A 13,115-nucleotide genomic window follows, 5' to 3' on the forward strand; every position below is an offset into this window, starting at 1 on the left:
CTTTTGGGGATAAAGTACCAACTCAATAACGTGATGTGAAACGCCTCTTGGGATTTAATTGACACCTGCTCCTCTAAACGTGGGTCCTAATACCTGCCAAAGCGCTCTCCCCGCCCCATGCCTGGGGTCTGCCGCACCGGAAGCCTATACTCTCCTGAAGCTGGGCATCCTGCTCGCCTCTCTGCCATCTCGGCTGCCTGGCTCCGCGTCACTGAGCCCTCCGCACTCTGTTCGGACAACGTCCCCTCTCGGGGGCTTTTCTGGGCCCTTCTTCCCAGGTCCATGTCAGGTGTCTCTAGAATGGGCTCCAACAGACCCCCCCACTCCACCTGCCCCTTGCCTTCTGCCCCAGCACATATCGATGTAAACTGTGTTTGCCCCAGGGTCGTGGACACTTATGGAGAGCAGGGGCTGCTGTTTCAGCAGCTGAGCTGGGTTCCGAGCACAGGGGCTGGCACAGTTTGTGTTCAGCATCATTTGTGGAGGAAAGAACTAGATGAAGCCCCCTTAGCCATTAGAACATTTCTTAGGCTTCTGGAAGCTCCCAGGTGGGTCAGTAGACGGGCTTGAGTCGTTTCTGGCCCAGGCCAGAAAGTTCTGCAATAATTACAGAGTCACTACCGGTAAGCTACCCTAAAGTCTTTGGAATTAGATCTCAAGATAAAAGCCAAACGACATTTGAGATCCACAGAGTAAAAAATGACAAAATTTTAGAATCTTAAAATGCTGCATAAAATCAATCAAAAGATCAATTAATCACCAGGAGGCTTGAAGGGTCTCTGGATTTTTCTCCTCTCTTTCCTTCTCTCCCTCCCTCATGTCCTCTCTCTCTTCTTTTGATCTTGACATCCATTCGCTGTTATGCAAACATTTACTGGACACCAACTGTGTGCTCAAGGCTGTAATATGCACTGATGAGCTGGAGAAAGTAAGACACAGTACTGCCTCCCAGGACCTCAGCGCAACGTGAGCAGAAAGGCAGGATAAATGGGTTCCTAGGGTACAGTAAGCATCGGGATGGAGTTCTGTATGGAGTCTGGGGAGCACTGGGGAGAGCTAAGCCACTCAGGGGGGTGAGTCAAGGCGGCTTCCTGGGGGAGGAGACGTTATCAAGTATGTACATTTTGAACACCAAGTGATTTACATCCAAGAAACTTCTGAAAGGTTCTGTCTACACAGCTGAATAAGGGAGAGAGAGGTCTGTGGCTGGGTCTATATGTACCACTGGATTGCTAGTATGAGTGTGGTTGAGGTTTCCTATACTGCACCCACTGTGCCTCCTTTCAAAGGGGCTGGGGCTTCTGATCACCAATAAGTAGCCATTAAGTTGTTTTTTTTAATATTAATTGTTTTTAGTAAAGAATGCTATGGACTGGATTGTGTCCCCCTCTCCTCCCAAATTCATACATTGAAGCACTACCCCCAGTGTGACTGTATTTAGAGACAGGGCTTTTAGGAGGTGGTCAAGGTTAAAGGAGATCATTAAGGGTGGGGCCCTAATCCCATAGAGCCTTATAAGAAGAGGAACAGGTATCCCAGTGTGCGAGCTCTCTCTCTCTGTCTGCCACGTGAGAACACAGTGAGAAGACGGCTGTCTACAGGCCGGAAAGAGGGCCCTCACTGGGCAACTGAATCAGATTGATCTTGGACTTCCCAGCCAAGAACTGTGGGAAGTCCATGTCTATTGTGTAAGCCCCCCAGGCTGTGGTACTTGGTTACGGCAGCCCCAGGCTACAGAGACAAGGAAGAAGACAAAGTGAAGATTTGACAGTTTCATGGAGTTTCATCAAGACTATAAACATTTTGCATCTCAATGATAATTCTGATCTCTAAATTAAAAATATTTAAAATTTAAGAAGTGAAAACATTTTAAATTAGCAAGTTCACCAAAGCAGCAGCAGAGCTTAATAGAAAAGGGCAGGTCCAGGCCATGGTTCGCTGTGTGACCTTGGGCAGGTCACGAGACCATGGTCCCGGCCTTATTTCATCCTCGGGGCCTGGGGGTGGGGGGGGGGTGGGGGGGTGGGTGCAGGGCAGAGGTGAAAGTGAGCTCAGGGTGTATCAGTGGGCCTGGTACAGAGCAGACACCGATGACTGAGATCCAAGTAATCAGCCCCTCCTTAAATTCACCACTTTGGGCAGAATTCAGAATTCCTAGAGTCATTCTTTCTTTATCTGGAACCAGAATTCCTTCCTCCCCTATTTTTAATTCCAAACCCTGTGGCTTCATTTGCCTGGATCAGTCCTTCTCAATCCCATCTTAGAGAACGCTGCAGCGCATCTGTAATTATCCTGGCTAGTATGGCAATGTTCTTATTAAAACCCCTCACAATATGGAATTTAGTTTAATTCATCTCAATTCGTCTTATGTATTTAAATATATCCCATATAAGCCATATGGCACTTCAGAAGGTAGCTGAGAGGTTGCTGGGAAATCAAAAAAGCAAAGTCAAGATTTCACAATTTCTGCAATACCCAGAATTCCTAATTCAGAGGAACGTGTACTAACCCAGATGCCATATTTGCAAAACCCCAGGCTCCAGCAGGATGGGCTTTATTGGGAATAGATCAGGCAGTTGCCACTGGGCTTCCTCAAACACCTTTCCATCAGCTTGGCATCCTTGACCTTGTCACATTGCCTGAAGGTCCAGCATTGAGAGTTCCCTGAGGTTAATGAATCTATCTTTTAAAGAGCACGTCTGTGCTTCTGTGTGGATGAAAGGGGGCAGCTATCATTCTCATCTCAATGTAAATGAGTTCCTTCTGGAACGCTTCCCAGTAGCGCTCTCTGAAACTAGCCCTACTGGGGGCCTGGGTAGATGCCCGTAAGAAAGAGAGAGAAGGGGAAGGATTCTGGAACGTTCAGCCCTAGACAAGGTGATGCAGGTAGCACACACAGTGGGTTTTAGGGGAAGGAAGGAAGCTTGAGGTCCCTAGAAGCACTCGGGATACGGGTAGGGTGCCGGACAGTAAGACCACGGAATGAGCATCACTCATCCGCTCATGAAGCCGACCCATTCCACAGTCCCCTCCCCGTCTGCCAGCATCCTCCCCCTTGATAGTTTAAAACCATTTTTAAAAATTCACGTGTGCCCCCTCCCCCGCCCCCAATTTCAAGTGTAACTGAAGGCCGGGCTAGGCTTGCTGCGCAGAACCTTTCTCAGGGGCACAGCCCCCAGAGGAGTGACTTCCACCTCCACAATCTCAGCCCTGGACAGCCCTTGGAGACAGACACTTCAAAGCTTGTCAATCCAAGCAGACACTTCATTTGTCATGGACGAGGCTGACACGGTGGCCCTTGTGATCACCAGTCAGGGGGCTCCAGAGTGAGTCACGGATTTTTGCACTTCAGAAAAGAACGTGCGCTACCCACAGTGCACCATGTCACTGTTTACTTCAAGGTCCTCGTGTCCCTTGTTCTCCACCTGTGTCACCAAGAGCAAGGCTGCACCGTCGCCCCAAGGAGATAAGAGAGCATCACAGAGGAGGCGCAGGCACTTATGCCATAAAGATGTGCTAACAGAGACCACAAACTGGGCCTGGGACCAAGAGCACCAGCGTCCCAGGAGCTCAACGGGAGCAAATGGACCAGATACATGTGGGCAGGTCCACCACCTGCTGGGGAGGGTCCCAGCGGGGATGTGAGGCCCTCCCCCCGCAGCTGGGCTTACGGCCACGGTTTTTCTCTTGACTTTAAGATGCCGTGTGTCTCCCTGAGCTGATTTTTCCAAAACTCAGCAAGCGAGCAGAACTTTGAGGTGCCGCCTCGCTGCTATTGTCGCCGGAGCACACTTACCGCCCCAGCAAAGCGGGGAGCTGGGCCGAGGGGTGAGCTGAGTGCCATACCTGGTCCAGCTTCCAGTGGAACTCCGCGGGGCGGAAGGTGTCGGCCTGGTCGAAGTCCTTGCGCAAGAGGAAGACGAGGCGGCAGTTGTGCACATACAGGGCGTAGTGATGCCGGTTCATTTCTGCAAAGCAGGAAGAGGAGTTGAGTGCTCATAGAATCCCTGCCTCCGTCGCCCCCAGGCTAAGGGGGCTCTCCAACAATCATGTCAGCTACGCTGAGCTCCTTTAACACGGCTGGTTTCTCCTAGAGTACTGGGCTTTTGTCTCATTTCATCAGGCTTGACAATGGTGACCACAGAGCATGTCTCCTTCTCTACCTTACCGTGTGCAGTTAGGGGAAGCGGCTTCATTTTCAGTTGCTAGGAGGAGAGGACAGATGGATTTTTCAGCATTAGTCATGGTTCCATGTCTTTCCGAAGCAACGAATAAATACTGCTCTCCCCGTACACAATGGATGGGCTGTTTTCCTCCTCTGATAGAAAGACTTCCTTTTGTGCTTAGGAAATCTCGCATCAAGGGTCCCAGTCGTGATGTCCTGCAGCCACAAGGTAACAGCCATTGGGAGGAGAGGAGCTGCTCTTTGACCTCAGAGAACTCACATCATGCACTACATAGCAGCATACACGGAAACCTACTAAGAGGCACGTGCTCCATGAATGACAGACGGATGAGGAGGTGACCTGTTGTTGTAGAAAGAACATGGGCCCTAGAGTCAGACAGACTTCGGGTGGAGTTGTATCTCCAGATGATTCTGCGAGAATTCTTTAGCTCTTAGAGCCTCAGTTTTCTCACCTGTGTCATGACAGGGATGCTGATTGTCCTAATGAATCACGGGAATAGGATAGTGAGATCGATTCTTGTACATCCTGTATAAACCTCGAGGTTTGAGCGTGAGGAATCAATACCCATCCCGCTTCTAGGCCTGGGCTCTGGTTGGTTTGCCTGCCACAGTGATTGATTCAGGACCCAGGCCCAAGTCAGGCAATGCAGGCCCTTCTCCCAGCCACAGCGCTTCTGTCAGGAAAGACACTCAGTTCAAGCCAGTGATTCGGAAGCTTTTCTGAGTGGTTCTGAGAAAGAACTCTCTTTTATCAGAAAGCAAATAGGAGAGACGCTCTCTCTCTAGAAGTTGTAGTATATAACTGGGAGGCATGGAGCGGCTGCAGCCCTGTTTGCTAACATGAAATCGATACATATATGCAGATCTGAGAAACTGCAGAGAAAAGGGCCAAGCCCTTGATCACACTTTGCCTGAAGCTGTCATAGCTCTGGCCATTTTCAGTTACAAGAACTCTACATTTCCTTTACTATTTTGATTTCTTTGATCATCTGATATCAGTTTGATCTGTATTTCCTATTTCTTGTAACTGAAAGCATCTTAACTGGTAGAACAAGGAAGTATGTGCAAAGCTGTTGCCAGTGTGGCAGGGTTGGCCTAGGCTGATGTCTGGGTGGCCACTCGGCCTTTGGACTGATAAAATGCCCCGGCCTGATTATGGCGATTTTACTCAATATTTCTTGTTCCTCTCACAATTGCCCAGCTGATTTCCATTAGCTATTGTCTACCGTCAGAAAAATATAGAAAGAAGGACCTTTTCCCCCTTTATTTTTATTTGGAGACAGGAGCGGTTGTGGGTGAGGAAGTGGAACGAGAAGAATGGAGGTCTGGAGCATTTCCGGCCTAGGAAATTTCTCCCTCCCTCTCCGTTAGTTTGGATTCCTGGAGTCACTGTCCACACTGGGGTCACTGGTTTATTTAGTGGGCTAGGGACATGGTACACTCAGAAATCCGCTTCATTTCTTTTCATGACCCTTGGTGTTCTTTGTGGTAGCTAAATGTTTAACAAAACAAGCCAGTTAAATGAAATAATAAAGCCCCATGACAGAATCTTGGATTGTTATGTAATTCATGTCTTTAAAGAATATTTTATCATGAAGAGAAATGATCTGGATATAATGTTACATAAAAGAAACAGGGAACATAATGGTATCACATGTATTATAAAATAGTAAAAATTGTAAGGACATTCCACATATACATAGAAATAAAAATAAGATTTTATTTGGTAATGAAATATACCAAATGTAATCAGGAAATATCTTTAGGTATTAGGGTTTTAGGGGATTTGTGTTTTCTCCTTTATACTTTTCTGTGTTTTTCAGGTTTTCTGATATAAACATGTCTTGAAAAAATGTTTCTGATATATAAAAGCCTAATAAAGCTTTAGTTTATTCCTGATAGTTTTTAAATTTAGGGCAAGCAGGTATTTATAGATATATATTTTTTAAGTCAAAGAAGTTAGAGAAAGCTTCCCTATCTTCTTCGTGCCAGTGCTGAGCTGCTTGTAAAGTGTTGCTCTGTGCCAAGGCCAAGGCAGAGGAGCACCAGGTCGTGCTGCCTCGAGGTGATGACATGCCCGTGGGGTAGACTGCTCTGATGACAAGGAGGCATCATCATTTAAGGCAGCGTGTTCAGCCTCGGCTGCACAAAAGAATCCCCTAGAAACTCGGACTTCCTGCACCGGGGTGGGGCCCTGGCATCTTAGCATTTTTACAAGCATGCCAGGTTTTTCTGCTGCGTAGCCAGGTTGAGCACCATGGGTCCCAGAGCACAGGCTTGGAACTCAGGCCCAGAGGACCAGGTCCGATCCTGTTGCTCTGGGTAATCGGCTGCATTCCCTTAGGCTAGTCTTTCAACCTTTCACAGTTCAGCTTCCTCCTCTGTAAGCAAGTATCTGTGTGACCTGCCTCCCAGGGGTATTGGATACATTTCAGAAAGGACTCTACGTGTGTGGCTGTGAACCCCAGCCTGCGCCGCTTTCCATTGGTGTGGACGGTCCTAAGCTGTCGTCTCATTGATGCAGGCTTCTGGATCGTGAGGGGAGCGCCCTGCCAGGCACTGCAAGGACCAAGCTGCAGGGTGATTGCTGGGATCATGTGCTGAGCTCTGAACCCAGTGCCAAACCTCAGTGTGATCTCATGCACGTCTACAGGGTCCTTCCTGCATGAAAGTCCCAGAAGAACTCATCCTTGGCATAACCGATCTGACACAGGCTTACTTCATGACTAACGAAAGCCAGGCTACTCTCTCTGTCTCAGCTTCTATAATCTGGAAAATGTGTTAACATATATTGTAAGAAGTGATTGAAACAGTAAAGGTGGGGTCCTGGGAGCAGCATAATGTGGAATAAAACCAGAAGTAATATGATAGTAACACCATCAAGTAAATAAACTGAGCACTGATTTTATATCTGATGCTGAGTGATTTCATACATTATTTCATGTTTATTTCCCCCATTTCACATACGGGGGAACTGAAACTAAGAGAGATTCACAACCCCTCAAACGTCACACCTGAGAGTGGAAAGGCTGAGAAACGAACCTGGGCTGTCCGGCAGCAGAGGCTGAGTTGTGAGCCACTCTATCCTGCCTTCTCTCTGCAGTATCTGCTGGTTTACGTTAGGTATTTTAAGCAGCGCTTAAAATAGGAAACTGTGGAATTATCATTTAAGATGGAGCTATAAAATTTGCATAAGATATCCAAATATTTGTGTGTATGTGTGTGTATGTGTGCTTGTGTGGGATGTGGTGACCCGTGCACAGGACTGGAGTTAACTGGATCTAAGCTTACATTTCGGTTCTGATCCTTACTGGCGATGTAACTTGGGACAAGTTATAAACCTCTCAGCGATGTTTCCTTATCCTTCAAATGGGAAACACAGCAACGCTTTGCTGAAAATGTAGAGATCGGAGAAACTGTCTAGAACAGTAATATCTAACACAGATTGTACTTCCCATGTGTCAGGCCCTGTTCTAAAGCACTAGACATACTTCAAGTCATTTAATCCTGTTAAAAACCCTATGAGGTAGATAATACTAGAATGCCCATTTTATAGAGGGGGAAAGTGACGCACAGAGAGGTGAAACAACTTGCCCAAGGTCGCATCGCCAGTAAGTGGTGGAGTGCTTTTAGCCACCAATCAGTGAACTGCCCCGTGCAGGCTTAGCATGGGGGAAATGCGTAACAAAACAAAAATTAGCTACCGTTATTACGTTTAGCAGTGATTTGGAAAATTACCATGACCCTTTCATTGAAAATAAACTTTTGGAAATCTTACTTATACATAACAGAGCAAAGGTATTGCTGCTTTGAAGTAAGAATGAAGCCCCCTTGCCCCCCAACTCCCACCTCACTTCTGGGGAGGTTGGGTTTGAAAAGTACTAGTCCCAGCTTTTGCATTCTTTGTGTCTGTGCTTCTACTTTCCCCCGTTTCCTGGTCTCGCTCTACCCCCAGCCCAGGAAATCAGCAGCCAGGAAACCAGAGACAAGATTGGTTTCCCAGGACGCCATCATGCTCTGGCTTTTCTCCCACGTGGTCGGGGGCTGTGTCCACGCCTAACCAGCTGAGATATAACGGGCAGACTCACCAGTCTTATCTGAGTTGCAGAGGATGGTTTCCTTCTCGGCTCTCACACCAGGGCTGGGGCCGTGTTTCATCCACATGGTGATGGTGAACTGGTCTGTCAGGTTCTTGGGCACGATCCCATCAGGGATCTTGGCCCCTTGCCTGCCATCAAACTTGAAGATCATGTCGCTGCTGTCCACCAGGAGTCCTGCTGTCCAGTTGGTGGCAGCGCTGGGGGACGGCAAGAGGTCGATGATGCCAGAGGAGGCTCCTGTGGGGCATGGGGGCCAGAAAGAACAAAGGCTTATTCCTCACGGGCTGCATGTCCTCACCTTCTGTTTTCTGCTCCTGGGTCAGGATGAACTACTCAGTGTATTTACTTAGAGATCTGAGCCAACCTTCAGCTAGGCAACTCCGGAAAAGAAGGGCCAAACACCATCCCTCCCCGTGAGATCCTTACGGTCTGCAGAGGTGAAGGCATCTGTAACTTACAGACAAAAATGTTGCATGTGACAAGATAAGGTGCAATGAACAACTGTACAAGGAAAAAGTGCTGGAGGAATTTCGGGAAACAAGAGTGTGGGGGGGCTTTTATAAGCAGGGAAGGTTCCTGGAGAAGGCCAGAGTTTGATGGGGATGAATGAATTCGTTCATGCATTCATTCACCCATTAACCTGTGAGCCATTTTTTGAGCACTGACCATGTGCCAAGACCCCTGCTGGGTAGGCGCGGGTGATATAAAGGTGAATCAGTACAGTCCCTGACCTGGGGTGGCTCAGAGCCAACAAGTGGACAGACAGCTGTGACACAGCATGATTAGGGCTGTGACTGGGGAAAGTTCTAGGTCCTAATGCCATGGGAAGAAGTGTGAGCCACTTTGTACTCACCATACTTTTTTTTTTTTAACAAGCATTATGTTTGGCCAAATGGTACAGAGGTCGAGAGAACATGGGTTCAGAAGTCCTCAAACCTGAATTTGATTCCTTGCAACATGACCTGCTAGCCTTGTGACTGTGAGCACGTCCCTTAGCCTTTCTGCCTCTCCAGCTCCTGCCATGGTATCTCCCTTCCCAGGGGATTGTGAGGACTGAATAGAAGCCTGCCTAAGAGCCTGAGCAGCATGCCGGCCACGTGGGGAATACTCACTTCGTGCCGCCTGTGACTTTATCCTTACAACGATCATTATTTTTGCTACCACTATGATTCTAGGCTAAGGCACAAGCACTAAGCCTGAAGCAGTGGGAGGGTCACAGGTAGACCTATGTCTTAGGAACGTCACACCAGCAGCTTTGTGGAGGGCGGAGCTAAGGTGGGCAGGAGTGGCCATCCTTGCAGAGAAGTCTGGAAGCCTCAGCTGGGGGGACCTGTGGGCATCAACTGACTTCCCACTGAAGATCTCCGCTGTCAGCACATCTCTTTGTGCCACACGGGAGCAGGACTTGGTTCTTTAGGGAAGGATAATGGCCAGGGTTTCCTGATACTGTCAGGGCACATGAGTCAGAGAGTCTAAGGGGTACCTGATGTGGGGAGCCTGTGCTTTCCTGAGATGGCACGACCAGTCAGTCGCAGAGGCTGGTGGGTTTAATGGGCAGTAGTTGTCTAAATGTAGACAACTGATCTTTGTCAGAGATCACTGGACTCCTCAATTCTGTATATTAGGGTCTCCTCTCACCTAGGGTTTGGGTTCCAAAGTCAGCTACAGTTCAAATGACCCTCGAGAATCCTTCGGGAAGGTGCCATATTGGAAACCAATATACTTCTCTGAAAACGCTTCACCAGCCAGTCTTCCCTTTAGCCTTGGAGCAGATGATCAAGTCTAGGGCTCAGCACCCCTTGGTTTGCAATTGAAATTTATGTTATGTGAGAAGTAGGTATCCTTAGAGCCCGTTGCTGTGTTTCACACTGGGAGAGGCTCGCCCTGGGAGAGGCCTCCAGGAACTGTGGCGTCTGAGAGGGTGGGAGAGTCCGGTCTGCCAATGCGTGATCACTCTGCAGCTGGTGCTTATCATGGGGGGACGTGGGGACGGTGTGGACTGCATCATTTACCTGCGTATTTCCTAGGGTTTGGGGGTTGGTGCCAGGCCTGACACACAGCAGGCAATCCATTAACGTTATCACTGCCCTTCGTCCCACCCGGTGCCTCCATGAGATACTTCTAGCCATCTACCCAACGCTCACGTGTGCCTGCCCCGGCGGCCGCATGTCCAGGCCCCACACCTCTCCTTAGTATTTACTGGTTCTCAGCCCATGCCCCTGCAGCCTTGTCTGGTATCCATTTTATTCATCTGATAAGTTGATTCACACTAATATTTTAATGACTAATAAAGCCTTAAGGGTTATCACCCTCCAAAGTTGTCTGAAAGAAATAAATGTATCTAGGCGGTAGCAGGTAGAGATTTGGGGGTGGTTTGGGAGTGGAAGATATGTGGTCATTTGTAGCAAATTCATTTTCCTAGAACCTCTAGAATTATGCAACATGGCAATGGCTTCTTTGACCCACAGGTAAGTTGGCTCTGACACCAGGATTTGTCCAGCGTGTAGACAGCCCAGTAACTGGCCCACTCAGAGAGAGTGTCAGCTCCTGAAATTTCAGGTGGCCAGACAGGTGCAGACTCAGTGCTCAGGGCTCCCGACTTCCAGCTCGGGCCAGAGAAGCCAGTGCAGCCTAGCAGAGCCGCAGCAAAGGCAGGTGCCAGCTTTGCCACCAATACCATTATTATTATTTTCTTAGGAACCAGTTTTGGGGCACTGAGCACCAGATCTGAATTAAGTACTGCAATGCTTTTTCTCAGTTACTCATCTACGTGGTAAATACTATTGTGATTCCAGTCTACAGGTAAAAAGCTCAGGCTCGGTGAGCCCAGGATCATAACCAGCTAGTGAGCGGGCCCATCGGCAGGGCTTTGCAGCTCCAAAGCCTGTGCCCACCACTGCACCACCTCAATGAAGCTGGAGGGAGATCTTGTAACCGCCTCCACATTTTACAAATGGAAAGCAAAGCCCAGAGAAGGGAAATGACTTGACCGAGGTCACACAGCCACCCAGCTTGCTAGAAACAGGCCCAGCTCTCAGATCCCCAGCTAATGTTCATTCTTCAGCACGGTATGGTGTCTTGCCAAGTACATGGCACAGTCCCCTGGGATCTCACCTTCCCATACAGGTGGCTGTCTGCGGAGAGGCACGTTGAAGACAGCAGGTGCCCTGGTAAGGCCACTGATGCAGACTCCCTTGATTCCGTGGTGATGGGAGCGGCAGGCCACCCCGCCTAACCCACAGATGTTGCCTACCAGAAAGTATCAGGCTGTAAGGAACCAGATGGTACAGACTTCCCCAACTTAGCAGCTTGTATTTCATTTCTCGGTGCACTTAAACAAACTGAGGGAGATTTACTCTCTCCCGAAGTTTCTCTCTCTCTCTCTCCCCTCTCCTCAAGGGATCTCATGGAAAGCTGCGGGTAAACAGGACGCATCCCTTGCAAAGAGGGCGCAGCACTGTCTGCACACAGGGTGGATTTAAGAAGCTCCTTGGGAATCCTCTGCGAAGGTCCCTGGGACCCATCGGGCTGCTTCGAGTCCACAGCAGCTGTAGCTTGAGCGGGGGGAGCTTGGAACCACAGCTGAGGTGTGATTCAGGGCCTCTGAACCCTAGCGTGAGGAAGCCTCTCTAAGCCTGCAAGTAGATAAAGATGGGGTAAATGAGGCAGGTTTCAGGACACATTGTGGTGTGAACGCATCAGTGGCGCCCAAGGGCACTGAACTTCTTAATTGCAGGGTCTGCATTCTATTCTGGATGGCTCTGGTCAGGGCAGAGGGTGCTTAGCACTTCGAGGGGAACCTGTTGCAATAGTGACTGACATGGCGCCTCAGGCCACGCCTCCTCATGGTCTACCACAGGGCCAGAATGAGAGGGAGGGTCTCAGGGGAGAGGAACCACTGTGACCAAAGACACAGGCCTCATTCTGTGAAGTATTCTCACAATTGCAATATCAACTCCCTGTTATTTCTATAAACATTTGCGTCATATCTCGGTTATGCCAGGCACTGTGGGGAGTAGGCAGCAATAAACCAAACAGAAGTTGGCCCTACCTTTAGGGACCCGGTAGAAAATCTTTAACCTTTGGTGGGCGGAGCGGGTCAATGGCAGAGAGTGTCAGGGGAGGACAGGGAGGCCCTCTTGACAAATGCTGTACTAGGACTGCATGTTGGTAAAATGCATTCTGATCTCCACATGCTTCTCTGACCCACTGATGTCACGTAGCCATGTGACTTGCTCTGACCAATACAATGTGAGTTTAAGGGACGTGTCATATCAGAGCAGAAGCTTTAAGAGCCAGTTTGTGGTTCTCCGCATGTCTTTTCCATGTACCATGAGATCCGCGGCACTCTATGTATGTAAAGGCTGTTTGTTAGCCTAGATCCCGGTGGGGGGCACCTGGAAGACAGCCAAACCGATCCAAGAAGGACATGCAGTAGGAATGATCAATAAACCTTCGTTATTTTGAGCCAGTGAGATGTTAGGGTCATTTGTGACTGCAGGGTCACCTGCTTTCCTGATAACCCACCTAAGTGACAGACACCAGAGGTTATGATTCCCATTTCTTCTTTGGCATGCCTTCAGCATGGACAGAGAGAACGTTCTAATGTCCTTCCAGGAGCTCACATGCTGTTAACCTACAACCAGAGCATCATTCCACCTTTGGAATCCTAGACAAGAAGGGTTCCTGCGAGGCCTTGCAATGGGGAACTTGGGTCTCCAGATGGAGCAGCTGGGCTCTGGCAGAGGGGCGGTCAGCCAGGCGGCTGGAGCAGGGCCATGGATACCCAGTTGCTGACCAGCTGGGGCTAGGCCACTGCAGGTAAAAAC

The 13,115-nt window shown here is 49.0% G+C and overlaps 1 protein-coding gene across 1 annotated transcript in view; it reads right to left on the reverse strand.

Moving 5' to 3' along the window:
• Positions 1-13,115, reverse strand: part of CLSTN2 (calsyntenin 2) — a 600,605-nt gene that overhangs the window by 97,026 nt on the left and 490,464 nt on the right. The window contains exons 7-8 of the mRNA XM_026497144.4: positions 8,275-8,523; positions 3,847-3,968 (exon numbers count right to left, since the gene is read on the reverse strand). Coding sequence (XP_026352929.2) covers positions 3,847-3,968; positions 8,275-8,523 — 371 coding nt within the window. The remainder of the gene's footprint in view (positions 1-3,846; positions 3,969-8,274; positions 8,524-13,115) is intronic.

Source organism: Ursus arctos, unplaced genomic scaffold (assembly GCF_023065955.2).
Source record: "Ursus arctos isolate Adak ecotype North America unplaced genomic scaffold, UrsArc2.0 scaffold_20, whole genome shotgun sequence".
Taxonomy (NCBI): domain Eukaryota; kingdom Metazoa; phylum Chordata; class Mammalia; order Carnivora; family Ursidae; genus Ursus; species Ursus arctos.